General features: G+C 45.1%; 1 protein-coding gene across 1 annotated transcript in view; it reads left to right on the top strand.

Moving 5' to 3' along the window:
- Itpr2 (inositol 1,4,5-trisphosphate receptor type 2) overlaps positions 1 to 15476 on the top strand; it is a 387801-nt gene that overhangs the window by 289789 nt on the left and 82536 nt on the right. Inside the window, exons 46-47 of the mRNA XM_032905407.1 lie at positions 10898 to 11005; positions 14940 to 15132. Coding sequence (XP_032761298.1) covers positions 10898 to 11005; positions 14940 to 15132 — 301 coding nt within the window. The remainder of the gene's footprint in view (positions 1 to 10897; positions 11006 to 14939; positions 15133 to 15476) is intronic.

Here is a 15476-nt window from a genome sequence, read left to right as displayed (position 1 = left end):
TCATGCTTTATGTACGAATAATTCATGACCTCATTATGTCATAACAGTGAAATTGATGCTGCAGGTAATCCCATCGTCCAAAGTACCTACGTGCTCAATATCTATGTGGTTAAATATCAGTCTTACCGGCTAATTTTTACAAGAAGGTTGGGTTCCTTTTTCCAAATGAGTTTGTCTAAACTTTTTCTTTGTTCCCTCCCTTCCCCCAATCTTATCTGCTCTTGTTCTCAAGTTGGGACATTCACCTTCCAAATGGTCACAGACCTTCCAGTAACTGAGCAAGTGCCTCTGTTAAGCCTCTTGGTCTCTTTCAGTTCTGCTCGACTGTCTCCTCCTCCTCTTCCTCCCCCCTCCTCCCTCCTCCTCTTCTTCTTCATCTTCATCGCCATCTCCTTTATAATTATAATTATAATAATAATTATTATTATTAATTATTTTACTTAGTTACATTCCAGCCATTGTCCCCCGTCCTGATACCCCCAGAGTTCCTCTCCCCTTTCCCTCTCCTCCTGGCCTCCAAGAGGTGCTCCCCCTCTCTTTCCCCACCTTGGGTACCCCCTTCCCTGGGGCCTCAAGACCTGAGGATTAGGCATTCTTCTCTCACTGAGGCCAGACCAGGCTGTCCTTTGCTGTCTGTGTGCTGGGGGTCTTAGACCAGCCTGCACTTGCTGCCTGGTCGGTGGCTCAGTGTCGGGGGCTCCCAGGGTCCAGGTTAGTTGAGACTGCTGGTCACTCTCCTCTTCAGCTTCTTCAACCTCTCCCCCTAATTCAACCACAGGGGTCCCTGACTTCAGTCCAATGGTTGCGTTTAAGTATCTGCATCTGTCTCAGTCAGCTGCTGGTAGGGCCTCTCATAGGACAGCCATGCCAGGCTCCTGTCTGTAAGCACATCATAGCATCGGTGATAGTGTCAGGCCTTGGTGTCCCCCAGTGAGATGGCTCCCAAGTTGGGCCGGTCACTGGACCACCTTTCCCTCAGTCTCTTCTCCATTTTTGTCACTGCAGTTCTTTGAGACAGGAACAATTCTAGGTCAGAGTTTTTGACTGTGGAATGGCAACCCCATCGCTCCACTTGATGTCCTACCTTTCTGCTGATGGTGGACTCTACAAGTTCCCTCTCCCCACTATAAGGCATGTATTTCATCTAAGGTCCCTCCCTTTGAGTCCTGAGAGTCTCTCACCTCCCAGGTCGCTTGAAATTTCTAGAGCACCCCCCACCTCCCAGTCCCCCAGGCTGCTTTTCTCCATTCAATCTCCTGGTCCTCTGGGCTTCTCTCCTGTTCCCACTCCCCCATACCTGAACCTGTTCCCTACTCCTCTCCCCCTCCCCTTTCCCACGCAGATTTCTCCTTCCCTCTGCCTCTCCCCTTCTAAGTGAGATTGAAGCATCCTCACTTGGGCCTCCTTTCTTGTTAAACTTAGTCTGTGGATTTTATACTGGGTACTCTCTACTTCTTGGCTAATATCCACTTATCAGTGAGTTTATACTATGCACATCCTTTTGGGTCTGGGTTACCTCACTCAGGATGATATTTTTAGTTCTATCCATTTGCCTACAAAATTCATGATGTCCTCATTTTTAATAGCTGAGTAGTATTCCATTGTGTAAGTGAACCTCATTTTCTTTATTCCTCTGTTGAAGGACATCTGGGTTGTTTCCAGCCTCTGGCTATTACAAATAAGGCTTCTGTGAACATAATGGAGCACGTGTCCTTGTGGTATGGTAGAGCATCTTTTGGGTATATGCCCAGGAGTGGTATAGCTGGGTCTTCAGGTAGAGCTATTTCTAATTTTCTGAGGAACCGTCAGACTGATTTCCAGAATGGCTGTACCGGTTGGCAACCCCACCAGCAATGGAGGAGTGTTCCTTTCTCCACATCCTCACCAGCATGCGGTGTCACTTGAGTCTTAGAGCTGAGATTCACCTTGCCTGCTTGCTCCTTCGCTGGGTGGACGGGTGGATGGAGGTTGAAATGCAGGGTTCATCTGAGCAGTAATCCCTTCCTTTACAAATCCCTCCATGGAACACAAGCTGACCTTTCTAGTCTGTTACCCAGTTAAACAGAGAGACAGCGGCGTCCTGATAGATCTCATCTGCGGTAGCTCAGAAATAGAAAGCTAGAGAGATATCCATGGAGAGAGAGAGAGAGCGTCTCTCAGACCCCACCCCTGATTTTACATCTAATTTGTGGGCTTCACGTTGCTTTCTGAGCCCGCAGTGGTTTTGTAGACTGCAGTAGGACTCACCACTGTAATTTCAAGCCTTCAATTAACACAGTTTGCAGTGGCCTTGTCAAGACTATGAGCAATTGACTCACTCTTCCAAGAGGAGGTCTGCTGTAGATAAGTAAGTGCTGGAGAGTAGTCTGCCTCTTCGCTGAGCAAGGGAGTTTACCCAGGCACCTAAGGAGCACAGGAGCTGTGACCTCCAGAATTCTCTGCTGTTTGTCTGTGTCACCGCATGGCAGTTGGTCTTAGAAAGGTCAAAGGACTTGAACGAGCTGTCATGAAAGGTCCGAAGGACCAGAAATAGTTAGTGTGGACGAGCCCGCCCACCTGGTAGTTACTCTGCATGCAACAGTTCTTAGTTTCCCAGCCAAGCAGAGGAGGTGCTGCGTGCGGTAGGTCAGACTCTCCCACTCCTTCCATCACTTGATTCCCCGCCCTGAGGAAAACACGGGGATTATTGATCCCCGCCCTGAGATTATTGGAAACAGAGACAAAATCAGAATGCTTTTGGCCAGAGAAGCATACAATATCCTTCCTGGTTTGTTTATCATTATGAGGAATTATAGTTTGATTCTGCAAACAGCAATTAAAATACTTTCTGAAATTTACTTAAATATGCCAGTTCATCATTTTCTAAGAGGTAGCCTCTCGGGAAGTTAAACACGTGGGTCATTTTAAAGTTGAATTGTCAATGATACAAAAAGTAATTATGCTATCTAGTCATCTGTCCCACACCGTCCAACTGTCCACCCAGCAAACATTAAGCATCCGTTGTCTGCTGAACATGTTTGGTTATGAGGGTTGTAACTGTAAGTAAAATAAAACCATCACTGTTCAAGAACTCGTATTCTGGATGAGGGAGACACCAACGTAAAATAAGGGTGACGTCACACACCAGTGTCAACATCTTTTCAAATTATAGAAACCAACTTTATTACTGAATCCATATTCACTGTGTATTGCATGTGGTTTAGAAACTTTTATATAAGATAATTATTATGTCAAGGACAGTGACATAATTTTATCCATTTTAATACAAAGAGAACCGTGAGCTTAGGAATGAGAGCTTTGGACGAGGGCTCAGTGTCCAGTGTTTCATGAAATTCGTCTGGTGTATCTCATCCCAATTTCCATTCCCTTTTGAAAATGTGTTCAGTTCGTCTGTTAGTAAGAATCTTGATGCGTTTATATTTTCCTACTGTGTTTTAAAAGAAAAACTTTAAAAAAGGGAACGTTTGTTAATTTTAGTTTTTAAAAATGTGGGTTTTTGGTGAAGAGTCCAAATTGTTTCTGTCAATAATATCTGCCGCCAGGACAGAATCTGGCAAGTGTAATTTAGGTTGAAGCTACATGGTGGAGTCTCACTGAGTTTCTTAGTCACATAGAGGGGGCTGGGATCTGTGTTTCCAGCTTCTATAGGATGCTCCTGTCTTCCAGCAGGTACTGTCTGTCAGGAGGGATGAACAACTTGGAGGAGAGCCTTTCCCCAACGGGACAGCTCTGATGTAGGAGAACTTACTAACAACATTTTTAAGTACTTTGATCTACTGGGCTATTCTCTCTCTCTCTCTCTCTCTCTCTCTCTCTCTCTCTCTCTCTCTCTGTGTGTGTGTGTGTGTGTGTGTGTGTGTTGTAGTACATGCATGTATCTAGTGCTTGTGAATGTGTGATGCACATATGTGTATGTTGTGGATAGTGTATGTGTGGGTGTGTAGGTAATATATGTAAATATGTGAGTTGCATGTGTGGGTAGTATATGTGCAGGTGTGTGTGTATGTTGTAATACATGTATCTGGGACTTGTGAATGTGTGATGCATGTATGTGTATGTTGTGGTAGGTGGATAGTATGTATATGTTGCATGTGTATGTAGTATATGTGAGTGGTGTGTGTGTGTGTGTGTGTGTGTGTGTGTGTGTGTGTCTTGCTTCAAAAGCCATTTCCTCTTACCATTAAAGGGTTTTTCCTAAGACTGACTTTGCCGTAATTTAAGACAGACTCTTACGGTATGAGTGTAGATCATCTGAAAATCAAGAGCTTTCACTTTTAATAATTAACTCTGTTCAACTCCTTGTTACTTTTGCACATTCCCTTTGTCTTAACCTCCATCGCTATGGAAATAATGAACAAAGCCTAAGAACCACGGTTCATATATATATATATATACATGTATATATATATGATACATAATTATATTATATATAGTTATATTAAATATATATATTAGATACATAAGACAAATAATGTTTTTCAAACTCTTGGTAAAGAGACTGTAAAGCGACCAGTCCAGACAGCCCATGCCTGTAGTCCCAACACTCTGGCAGCAAGAGACAGGGAGAGTGCCTCAAGTTCCAGGCCAGGGTGTGTTGTATGGTGGGTTCCAGGCCAACCTGAACCAGGGCCTGTCTGAGTGGAGGAGAGAAACCGACTAATGTAGGTAAACTAATTGTGGGAAGAAGCTATGGGGTAGATGTCAGCATTTGGGGGATAATCTTGCTGTGGTTAGGGAACCAGTTACCAAGTAATCTTTCCTTGATTCTTGTGTCACGAGAGAATAAATGGATCGAGAGACATAGATGATCTAAGCAGTTTATTTAGCTAAACAAAGGCCTTTGCACTCCAGAAAGAGGTGGTGGTGGTGGGGAGGGACTTGTGAAGAACAGCGGAGGAGGGTGCACGGTGGCTCCCTGCGCTCGGTGCTGCACATCTTATAAAGCTTTATGCATATTTATGAGGGGCAGCACATTCATGGAGATAAGGGGGCCGTTCACCCCTTCCAAATCATGATGACCCGGATCTCCCTTTTAAGGTATTTCTTTCCAGAAACCTCCTGAGAAGGCCTGAGGCTGTAAAACCACACTGTAGGTGACAGTGTGGTGAAGTGTGGTCCTTTGAGGATGCACACCCTTTGTTAGTGTATATGTGTGGCATTTGGGAAAGTGCCCTGCTGTCTCAGTTTCTGATACAGCTAGAACAGCCTGCCTGCAGCTTCAAAGGCACTTGACCACAAGGGACTTCTCACCTTCTGGAGAGGGCCATCAAGATGCAGGGCAGTCTCCTTGGTTACCTCAGCACGAGCTTCTTGCCTACCAGATCTCAGAGGAACAGTTCCTGTTTTCACTGTAGATGAGTAATGTGTGTGTGAATGTGCATTTGTGCGTGTATGTGTGTATGTGTGTACATATGTGTGTCTGAGTGTATTTGTGTGTGTATGTTCGAGTGCATTTGTGTATGTGGGTCTGAGTGCATTTGTGTGTGTGTGTGTGTGTCCAAGTACATTTGTGTGTGTGTCTGAGTGCATCTCCATGTGTATATGTGTGTGCACTTGTGTGTGTATGTGTCTGAGTACATTTGTATCTCTGAATGTGTTTATGTGTGTGTCTGAGTGCATGTGTGAGTGTGTGTGCATATGTGTGTGTCTAAGTGTGTTTGTGTGTGTGCCTTTGTATGTATGTGTCTGAGCGCATTTGTGTGTCTGAGTGTGCTAGTGTGTGTGTCTTAGTGAATGTGTGTGTGTGTGTGTGTGTGTGTGTGTGCATGTGTGTGCATGTGTGTTTCTTTACTTTGGGGCTCTGGTCTTTCAGCCTGTTGGTCTATGTATCATTCACAGCTGTCTCTGGGTGCTCCATTCTGGTTTGTCAGGCTCTATTTCTTAGAAATGTCGCCTGCATCTTCTTCTCTGCCACTGCCAACCTTTATACCAACCCTGCTTTCTTTGGGCTCTCAAGAGCCTATTTTGGATATAAAAGAAAATAGTGTTTCTCTTTCTGTCCAGTTTCTATGTCAAATGTATTCTGGACATCATAGATGACAGTTTTGGATTGGAGAACGAGTATGATTGGGGAGAAAAAAGAACTTTGTAAGAAAGCAAGATGACTTCTTTTTCCTGACACCCAGGTCTGTTGGTGAGATGTGGGGCTTCACCGAGTCTGTTGTTCTTCTGATGGTCCCTTCTCTCCTGTCCCCTCACCCCGATATTCTCAACCCTCCCTTCAGGAAACTGCAGTTTCCTTCTTGAGGGAAGACTCCTTCCTCACATACTCCCCGTGGCTTGTTCAACCTCACGCATATTCTGGAAGCCTGCCACCAGGGTTCTGAAGGCAGGTGGAGAGGGCACACCCCTTCTGGAAGTGCTCTCTGTCATGGCTGAATGCACCCTTCTGTCAGCACCTGAGTGTTTTCTTTCGAAGAGCACAGAGCTTATGTGGAAATGTGTTTCTTCTCAGCTGCCTCTGCCCTGCCCCTAACAAAGTGGCAGTTGGCCATCAACATTTTGGAAGGAGAGCTACTTCTGTTGGCAGCATCATGACGGGCTGCAGTGGTGGGTGAGCTCTGGGCGACATTTCCAGTCAGCTCCTTTAATTCATGACTCCTTCTCAAAATGGAAGGATGGTAGAGAGCCCATTCGTCTTGCGCAGAGACATTTCTTTGCAGCCTGTGCTTGTACTGCTCAGGCTCCCTTACCCTAAAGTAAACTCAACAGTCTTAAGGTTCTCATGCCCAGACGTCCTAAAGGGGGTCTTAGAGCTAAGCTCCAGATGAAGGCTGGGGGACCAGTTTTCCCCAATTTCTGGTGTTTTCTGGCCATTTTTGGCAGCTGAGACCTATGCCATATCTCGTTATCCTACCGTCATGTGATAGTGCTTGTACGAACCCGTCTAAGCCCGTGTTTTCCTCTTATTTAAGGATGCTAATGGATTAGAGCTCATACTCATATATACCAGGGTTAATATATGAATGGGACTTTTTGATATGCCACGTTTAGTCTGAAATTATCAGTTCAACGAAAGCGTGATATTCTTGAAAGACCCATTACTACTTAGTTGTATATGTTTGTATAATTGTATATAAATAATTCATGTAAAGTAAGACTCTGAGCTCCACACATGATTGTTGAATATGGCATTTTTCTGTGCTCACTCACTGGGACTTGGCTCACCCAGCTCTTGTCCTTGGAGGACAGAGTCACAGCCTTGAGCTCTTTCTCCTCTTTTCTTCCCTCCTGGGGACATGGCCACTCTTTGAAACTCATCCCAACACTTCCTGTGTGATTCTTTGCCCACTGCCAAGCACAGTGTGAATCCCTGCACTTCTGCTCACCTCACAGGATCCATAAGTTGGCTGCCATTTTAGTTCCTTCAGCGCCCAGCTGGCAGTTTGCTTAGGAAGATGGTGGGTGACCTGTTTCTCTCCGCAGCCACAGCGGTTAGACCTCAGTTTTGTGTATAATGGCATCATGGGATGAGAGGAAGAACACATGTTCTGAAGACAAAGAGCCTTTATGTTTTACAGAGAGGGACTGCCCTCAAACTTACTATGTCTTCTGCTGCTGTTGCTTCAGGTGGGAATGATGTCTGATGTAGATGCATTGTCACAAAGGGAATCATATGACTTCAGGCAATCATGTGACTTCAGGCAATCTCGTGACTTCAGGCTCCAGCTCACTCTTTGATCTGGGGAAATCCAACTTCTGTGTCACAGTTTTGCTGATTAATAATAGTTGGACACACAATGAATCTCTAGAGATTAGAAGTACTAAGGTGTAATTATAGAACAGTATTCTGGTACAAATTCTGGCCTTTTGTTCAATTCTTTCTCGGGTCAAATTAAATGAACATAAAAATCCCAGTGATAAGATATGTGTGAAACAAACATTTTTGTATCATTTTCATGGAGTTCAGAACTTGTCTTTATTCCCTAACTTTTGATTTAAAAAATATGCAATGGTCTCCAAGACCCTGTGGATGCATATGTATATTAAGGTTTATGTTATACACAGGCATGTATGAGTAGACATACATATGTTTTTAGTGTTACATTTGTATTTTTTACTTTAAAATTTTCATGTGTATGGGCGCACTTCTGTCTACTTGCCCAGCCCATGAAGGGCCCGCATTGTCCAGCAGGGTTATGCCGTGGGACTGGAGTCACAGATGGTCTCTGTGAGAGCTGCCCTGTGAGCACTGGGAACTGAGCCCGGGGCTCTAGAATAATGGATTGAGGGTTCCGGGGAGCTGAGATAAGGAAGAAAGTGGTCTGGCTCAAAGAATAGGGTGAAGGAAACAGGAAAACAACTGACTGGTTGGCAAGCAGTTACTTCAGGCTCGTTTTGTGGTAAGGATCGAAACTAAGAGAGCTTCATTGTTAATGACTGGCACTGGCCTTGGTGGGAGCTTGACCTGTTAGCTCTGTTGGGAGTTCAGACCGCTCAGCTCCGCTTGGTGACCTGGAACTTCTGTGTGGTGTAGTTCAGACTGCCCTGCTGGTGCCAGGGCACTGACCTCTTCCAAGGCGCTGGCCTCTGATGACTTTTAATTTTGCATCGTGCTCCTTGGTCGTGGCTTTAGGCCTGACCTCTGCCGGAGCTTTGACAAACTGATGCTACGACCCGTTCCTTGGTTTCCTCTGTGGTGACACCGAAAGCTCTGGGTTTCTAGAAGCAAAGTTTGGTTTTCTTCCCTAACGTATTTCTGTATTCGATTGTAGTAGTGGTCATTCCTAGCCTTTCCCCTGTCCCACTCGGTCTGGACTTACACTAAGCAGACTTTCAACTCTTCGATGAAATAGCTGAGGTAAATGTCTTACAAGGAGGAAAGGTTCATTCTGAGTCACGGTTTCAGAACTTTTTGGCCATGGCTATGTTGCATTTACAACATCGTGGTCTTATGGGGAGATGGAGGAGACTGTGGTGGAGTAGAGCTGTCCATCATGTCATCTGGGGAGCAGAAAAGAGGAAGAAACGAGAGGCCTGGAGTTTAATATACTCTTCAATGGTACATGCGCCATGGCCCACCTTCCTCCCATAGGCCCAACCTCCAGCTTCCAATAGAGTCTTCAGCGTCCAATGCCAAGCTGTGTGATAACTCAGGGTTGAACCACAGCAAGTGTCCTTGCCTGGTGAGCCACCCATTCCTGAACCCGGGAATGTTAGTCATGTGACCCATGCCAGTTTCACCCCCAGAACCAGTCACTTCTTGCCAGTTGGTAATATGCCCAAGCAATTACAGCAGTTTCCTCTCTAAATTCATTTAGACTTTGAGGAACACCTACAAGTCACAGCAAGTTTCATGACTCTGGGTGGTAATAAAAAGGATATAACTCACATTTAGTTGAATATAAAACGTAAGTAAAATAAGACATCATTTTTTCTGCATGGTCCATAAATGACCCTGGAAAGCAACTCTAAAGCAATCATCTCAAATGATTTGTTCTGGAGTCGGTGGGATGAATATCTAATTGTTCAGATTATCGCTTTGCAGGATGTTGACTTGGTCTTGCAGGTCTGGATTATTGCTCAAATTTGTGTGGATTCTTTATGGCTCCATTTATATTAAGACTTTATGGGTAACAGAATAATACATTTACAGCCTTGTAACACCACCAAGATACTTGCTCTGATGCTACTGTCTTGAGTTCAGTACGGACTGCCTTTGCCCGTTTCCAGCTATGTGATTAGAGACCAGTTCACACTCCCCGTGTCGCAGTTTCCTCATTTGTAAAACGGAAGCGGTGAGAGTGTCCACCCCAGGATTTCAGAGTAGGAGCTGATGAGATCTTGTGCAGGGCAGAATGAGCCAGGCACTTTCAGGAGTTTATGTGACAATGTGACACAGCCATCCTGGCTGCATTGGTGAGCTCTGCGCTTACTGAGAGTCCCAATCTTCAAAACTGAGATGGAGGGTGATAGAGATACACCTGACATTGACTTTTGACTTACACACACACACACAAACACACATGTGCATGTGCACATGCATATGTACATATAACATGAACCTGTGTACACATACACATAAAAAAGAAAATACTTATGATGAGATTATTTAAAAAAATTTAAATGCTCAATTTCACATACAAATAAAATTGAAATCTATGCCCATAAAATGCCTGTTTTAACCTGGTAACGTGCAGAAGTGTAGGTAACTTAAAAAGTGCTATTGTAGGGCTGGGATCATACACGGTAAGAGAAAGCCTTCTGGGATGCAGAGTCTATGTGTCATCCGTGTTATTTCTACTGCCCACTCTTCTGCTGCCACGCTGGTCATTGATTTACATGTATGTGTAGTTGGTCATGATTTACATTATGTGTAGTTAGTCATTGATTTACATGTATGTGTAGTTGGTCATTGATTTACATGTATGTGTAGTTGGTCATTGATTTACATGTATTGTACTTGGTCATTGATTTACATGTATTGTAGTTGGTCATTGATTTACATGTATGTGTAGTTGGTCATTGATTTACATGTATTGTACTTGGTCATTGATTTACATGTATTGTAGTTGGTCATTGATTTACATGTATGTGTAATTGATCATTGATTTACATGTATGCATAGTTGGTCATTGATTTACAGATATGTGTAGTTGGTCCCTGACTTACATGTATGTGTAGTTTAAAGATATTTCAAGGAATTTCATCCTCCTCGATGCCACCGCCAGCATTTCTTCTCCTTGGCACATTCTTCGCAGATAGGGATTGCCCACAATGAGAAGACTGGTTCTTAGGCATTATTTATGCTTTGCAAACATAGACTTACCTTCCCTGAGTACTAACTACTGTCACCCTAGAACTATGAAAGACACATGCACAGGCAGTCAGAGTAACTTCAAAGGTCATCCCAAGAGAAGAGCGAAGAGACATTAACCCTTTATTTTCTTCCTGGCAGTTGGCCCGCCACAATAAACTCCTGCAGCAGATGCTCAAGCCTGGATCCGATCCGGAGGAAGGGGATGAAGCCTTGAAGTACTATGCCAACCACACCGCGCAGATCGAGGTACCTGTCTGTCACTGCTAGAAACGGCCCAATGGTGAAAGAGTGCATTGGTTTTCTATCCAAGGCCATTTTCATGACTTTTCTCAGAACCGTGAACTAATACCGGGTGATTTAAATGGAAAAGTCTGTCCCACAAGCTGAGGTCTAAGAGCCATGTGTAGAAACTGAGTCTGTCCATCTGGAGTCCTTTCTCTCCCCAGAACTACTCTGAAGTTTTTGAAATGGAGAGAATAAGGCTTTTGGGTCACAGGAGCAAATAGGGTAGAGTATTGAGTTGTAATTTAGAGACAAGATATGAGAGAATCTGCCTCTTAAAAATTGTGGAGCCTTGTAAAGGTAACTTTTATTTGCCAGATGGCAATTACTGTCTTGGAGTCTTACTGCTGAATAAGCTCACCCGTTCTAGCTCTTTCTGAACTCTCGCTGGCTGGTTCAATTCAGCTATTCTAGCTCAAATTTCTCTCCAAGCTGACTGATTCATTCTGACTTCTCTCAGCTTCTCACTGATTTTCTCTGCTTGGCCTCAAACTAACTCTGACAATTTGTTCTAATCTTCTGGATCCTTCTTCCCTGGTTTCAACTGCCTCTGCTGACCTGCACTGAACTGCATGAACTCAGGAACAAACCCCTCCTCTGCCACCATGCACTCACTGCACTGACCAACTCTCTCCCTGCGCTGCTCTCAAATAGCTTCTTTCCTGTACTGTTCCCATGAGAGCTTTATATATCCCATCTCTCTCTGACTTAAATCTGTCTCTGATCCACCACTTTGTCTGTTCCTCAATTAGATGTCACTTTCAAACACGGCTGCTTGCTTCTACAAACTAATTTTACCTTAAGGGTGTGTCTGTGTTCCAGCCAGATCACAGACCTAAGTCTTCAGATCTGATCCCTTGCAAGGGCAGCTATGTTGCTGGGTTAAAATTCCTCTACAGAGGCTTCTTAAGAGAGGGATCTGTGACTTAACAGAGTGTTTGAAGCCAGGCAAAGCGGCACATGTCTTTACCCACAGCACTTAGGAGACAGAGGCAGGCAGAGCTCTGTAAGCTCCAGTCAGTCTGGTTTAGCAAGTCACAGGCCAGCTACAGAGTGAGAACTTGCTTTGGAAAAAGCAAAGCAAAAGTGTGTGAGATTACAGAAAAGGTGGGAAGCACTAATAAAAGCTTCATATTGGTATCACACACTCAAAACAGTTAGCTGTTTAAACCTTTATTGTCTGACAGCGGCCCTCTCCCTGCCCCATAAATGAGACATTATCTAATGTCCCTCAGCAGATCAGAAGTGGTGCCAGGGGACCCATCTGGCTGTCACTTCTAGCTGGGGTATCGTTGTGATGCTTCTTGGCAGAACTAGTCAGGCAGGCAGAAGGGAGCAGAGTGGTGGGTGCTTGTCAGTCCTGACTTACGGCCACACATTCATTCATTCATTCATTCATTCATTCATTCATTCTGGGAGGTGGATTTTAGTTGTCAGCAGGGTGTGTCACAGGCACCTTTGCTCTGTAATGGGTGATTTCTGTGTGTTGTTTATTTTTGCCAAATCTTTGAGCATTACTAAGCCCTATTACTTCACGTCAGAAGTGGACCCCTGCTCGTGTGTACGAACAGTAGCTTGTGCATCACTTCAGTAGCCCTGGGAAGTGGGAAGGTGCTTAGGCCAACTCAGCATCCGAGGAGGAGGCCCCCATGGTCCGACTCTTACTTTCAGCTTCTCTCGTGCGTCTCGCTGCTTCTAAAGAAATCACGTTCAGTTTTAAGCAGTTGGTCATTGGAAAGACTTTCTGTGTCTGTGAAGCACACTAGACTGTTATAATTGTCCACCATTCCCAGTTTGCTCCCCTCGGGGTGGTAACTTAGTGTTAGTGTGTGTGAGTGTGCACGCGTGTGGGTGTGTAGGTGTGTGTTGTGCATGTGCACAAGGAGGCCCAAGGTTGGTACCAAGAATCACCTGCCATTGCTCTTCTGCCTTTCTCACTGAGGCAGGACCTCTCATTTGAACCTACAGCCTGGTACCGTGGCCAGGCTTGCTAAGCAGCTCACATCGAGCAGCCCCGGGCTTTGCCTTCCAACGCTGGGATCACTGGAAGGCTGGCACAGCCACCCAGCGCTTAGCGGGTTTGTGGGGATCTGAACTCTGACCCTCACATTTATTTTGCATGGCCAGCACCTTAAGCACCAAGCCGTCTCCCCAGCCTTTGGCTCTAATGTTTAAAGAACCATCATTCCTCTCAATCTGCTCCCTTCCACTCTGGGGATCCTGTTGGTTTTTTTACTTTCAGTTCCCAGGGCTCCTCAGCTAATGACTGAATAAGCATCTGTTGAATAACCTAGGGGAACATTAACCATATTTGGCTTCCTTTTGGGTAAAGCGTTCCTTCCTTCAGTTTCTCTGGTTTGTCATTACCCTTTGTGAAATGTGACAGCCAGAATTCAATGTGTCACTTTATGCAAGGACTGAATGTTTTGGCTTATCTAATCACAGCTTTTTTTTCTTTGGTAAGCCCTAAGACTTTTTTTTTTTTTAAATACTTGACACTCTTGGATCGAGTAAACCTTTTAAAATCCTTTTCACGTGGTTGCCTACCCTACCAAATATGTCTCTGTAGCTGATATTTTAATTATTTTTTTAAAGCAAGCATAGAAAGGGGCTGCAGAGATGGACAGCAGTTGAGAGCACTGGCTGTGGTTACAGATGCCTGCATTCAGTTCCTAGCACCCATCCGTTACTCCAGTTCCAGGATTAAAACCGACTTAGAGAAGAGAGAGTTGGCTAAGATTCGGGAAAGAGAGTCCAAAGGCAGGGAAGGCGAGGCACGGGGGCAGGGGCATGAAGCTGCCCCTGTTTTATTCATAGGCAGGAGGGTGGGAGAGAAAGCAACACTGTAAACCCTCAACGCCTCCTCCAACATGGCTGTGCCTCCTCAAGGCTCCACAACCTCCCCCAAACTGTGCCACTAACTGGGGACTGAATATTTAAAACACTTCTCATTCAAAACACAAAACTGTAGGAAGGAGAACACTTCAATGATTAAAAAAGATATTTCTATGTACAGAGATCTGAAGACACCGAATGCTAACTAAGAATTTCACTTGGTACCCAGAAGCCCCTGTCGGGAAGAACACAGACTCTTAAGTACTGGGTTCAAGGTCACCTGGTTGGCTCATTTTTCATAATTGGATACATAAGCTATCACTCATGAGCTCATTGTCCTAGCGTCATGTCTGTTGCTGTGATAAAACACTCTTCTTGCCAAAAGCATCCTGGGAAGGAAAGGATTTATTTGCCTTGCATCTCTGTATGTCATACTATGTCATTAGGAGACATTAAGACAGGAATCCGTGCTAGGAGCCATGGGAGACGCTGTGTGCTGGCTCTGTGTGTATTCTTAACCAGCTTCCATGCCTAAGGAAGATTCTGCATGGTGGGCTTGACCTTCCTACATCAATTAATCAAAATGCCCACAGGCCAGTCAGATCTAGAGATTCCTCATCAGAGGCTTTGCCAAGCTGACAACTAGAGCTAACTAGGAAACTTAATCCTAAAACTAAAACCAGAGACCCCGTAGGACCCAGGTCTGTATCTGCTAGTGAGCCCACCGAGTGCTTCCAGATAGTTCCAAACCCGAAGTCACACAGAGGGCTCCAGTTAAAATCTCCATGTGAGTGGATGGGGGAACACGCCAGAACCAGACATTTATGAAAATGGGAAAGAGATTTGTAAGGAGGAAGCAGGCGTCTGGAACAGGAGGTGAATAACCGGGGATGAGGGTGGGGGTGGGGGGAGGTGGGAGGTGGGGTTGTGGAGTAACCAAAACGTATTGTATGAATGCATGAAACTGTCAAGGACAAAATTTATTAATTAAGAAAAAGGAAGCTAAAACCAATCTGAGACTGAGGTGTTCAAATGGCTGAACCCGAATGCCGATCGTTTCCAGATTGTGCGGCATGACCGGACGATGGAGCAGATTGTTTTCCCCGTCCCCAATATCTGTGAATTCCTCACTCGGGAATCCAAATACCGGGTGTTCAACACAACGGAGAGGGATGAGCAAGGAAGCAAGGTGAACGACTTCTTCCAGCAAACGGAAGATCTCTACAACGAGATGAAATGGCAAAAGAAGATCAGGAGTGAGTGGCAAAGTGGGAGTCGGGGGTGGGGGTAGGGGGCGGGGTCACGTGACCGGAAACAGATGAGTGGTGCCAGGGTCTCATGGCCTGATTTATCTAAATACTTAATTGCGTTTCTTGTCAGTTTAACGCCCCTGAAATCACCTGTAGGCTGAAGAGTAAGCCCCTATTGTGGCAGGAGCCAAAGCATCTGCAGCTTGGTGGACCTAGACATTCCCAGTCAACCAGATGGCCCGCAGCTGCTGCTGAGCCAGCATTTTAATGTGTTATGAGCTGCAAGGCTGCAGCTGCGCTGTTGCTCTGCTGGGTAACCGCAGGTGTGAAGTCCTGCGTTGGCCCCTAGA

Source organism: Rattus rattus, chromosome 6 (assembly GCF_011064425.1).
Source record: "Rattus rattus isolate New Zealand chromosome 6, Rrattus_CSIRO_v1, whole genome shotgun sequence".
NCBI lineage: Eukaryota > Metazoa > Chordata > Mammalia > Rodentia > Muridae > Rattus > Rattus rattus.
Note: the sequence above shows the minus strand (reverse complement) of the source record. Positions and strands in the feature narration are given on the sequence as shown.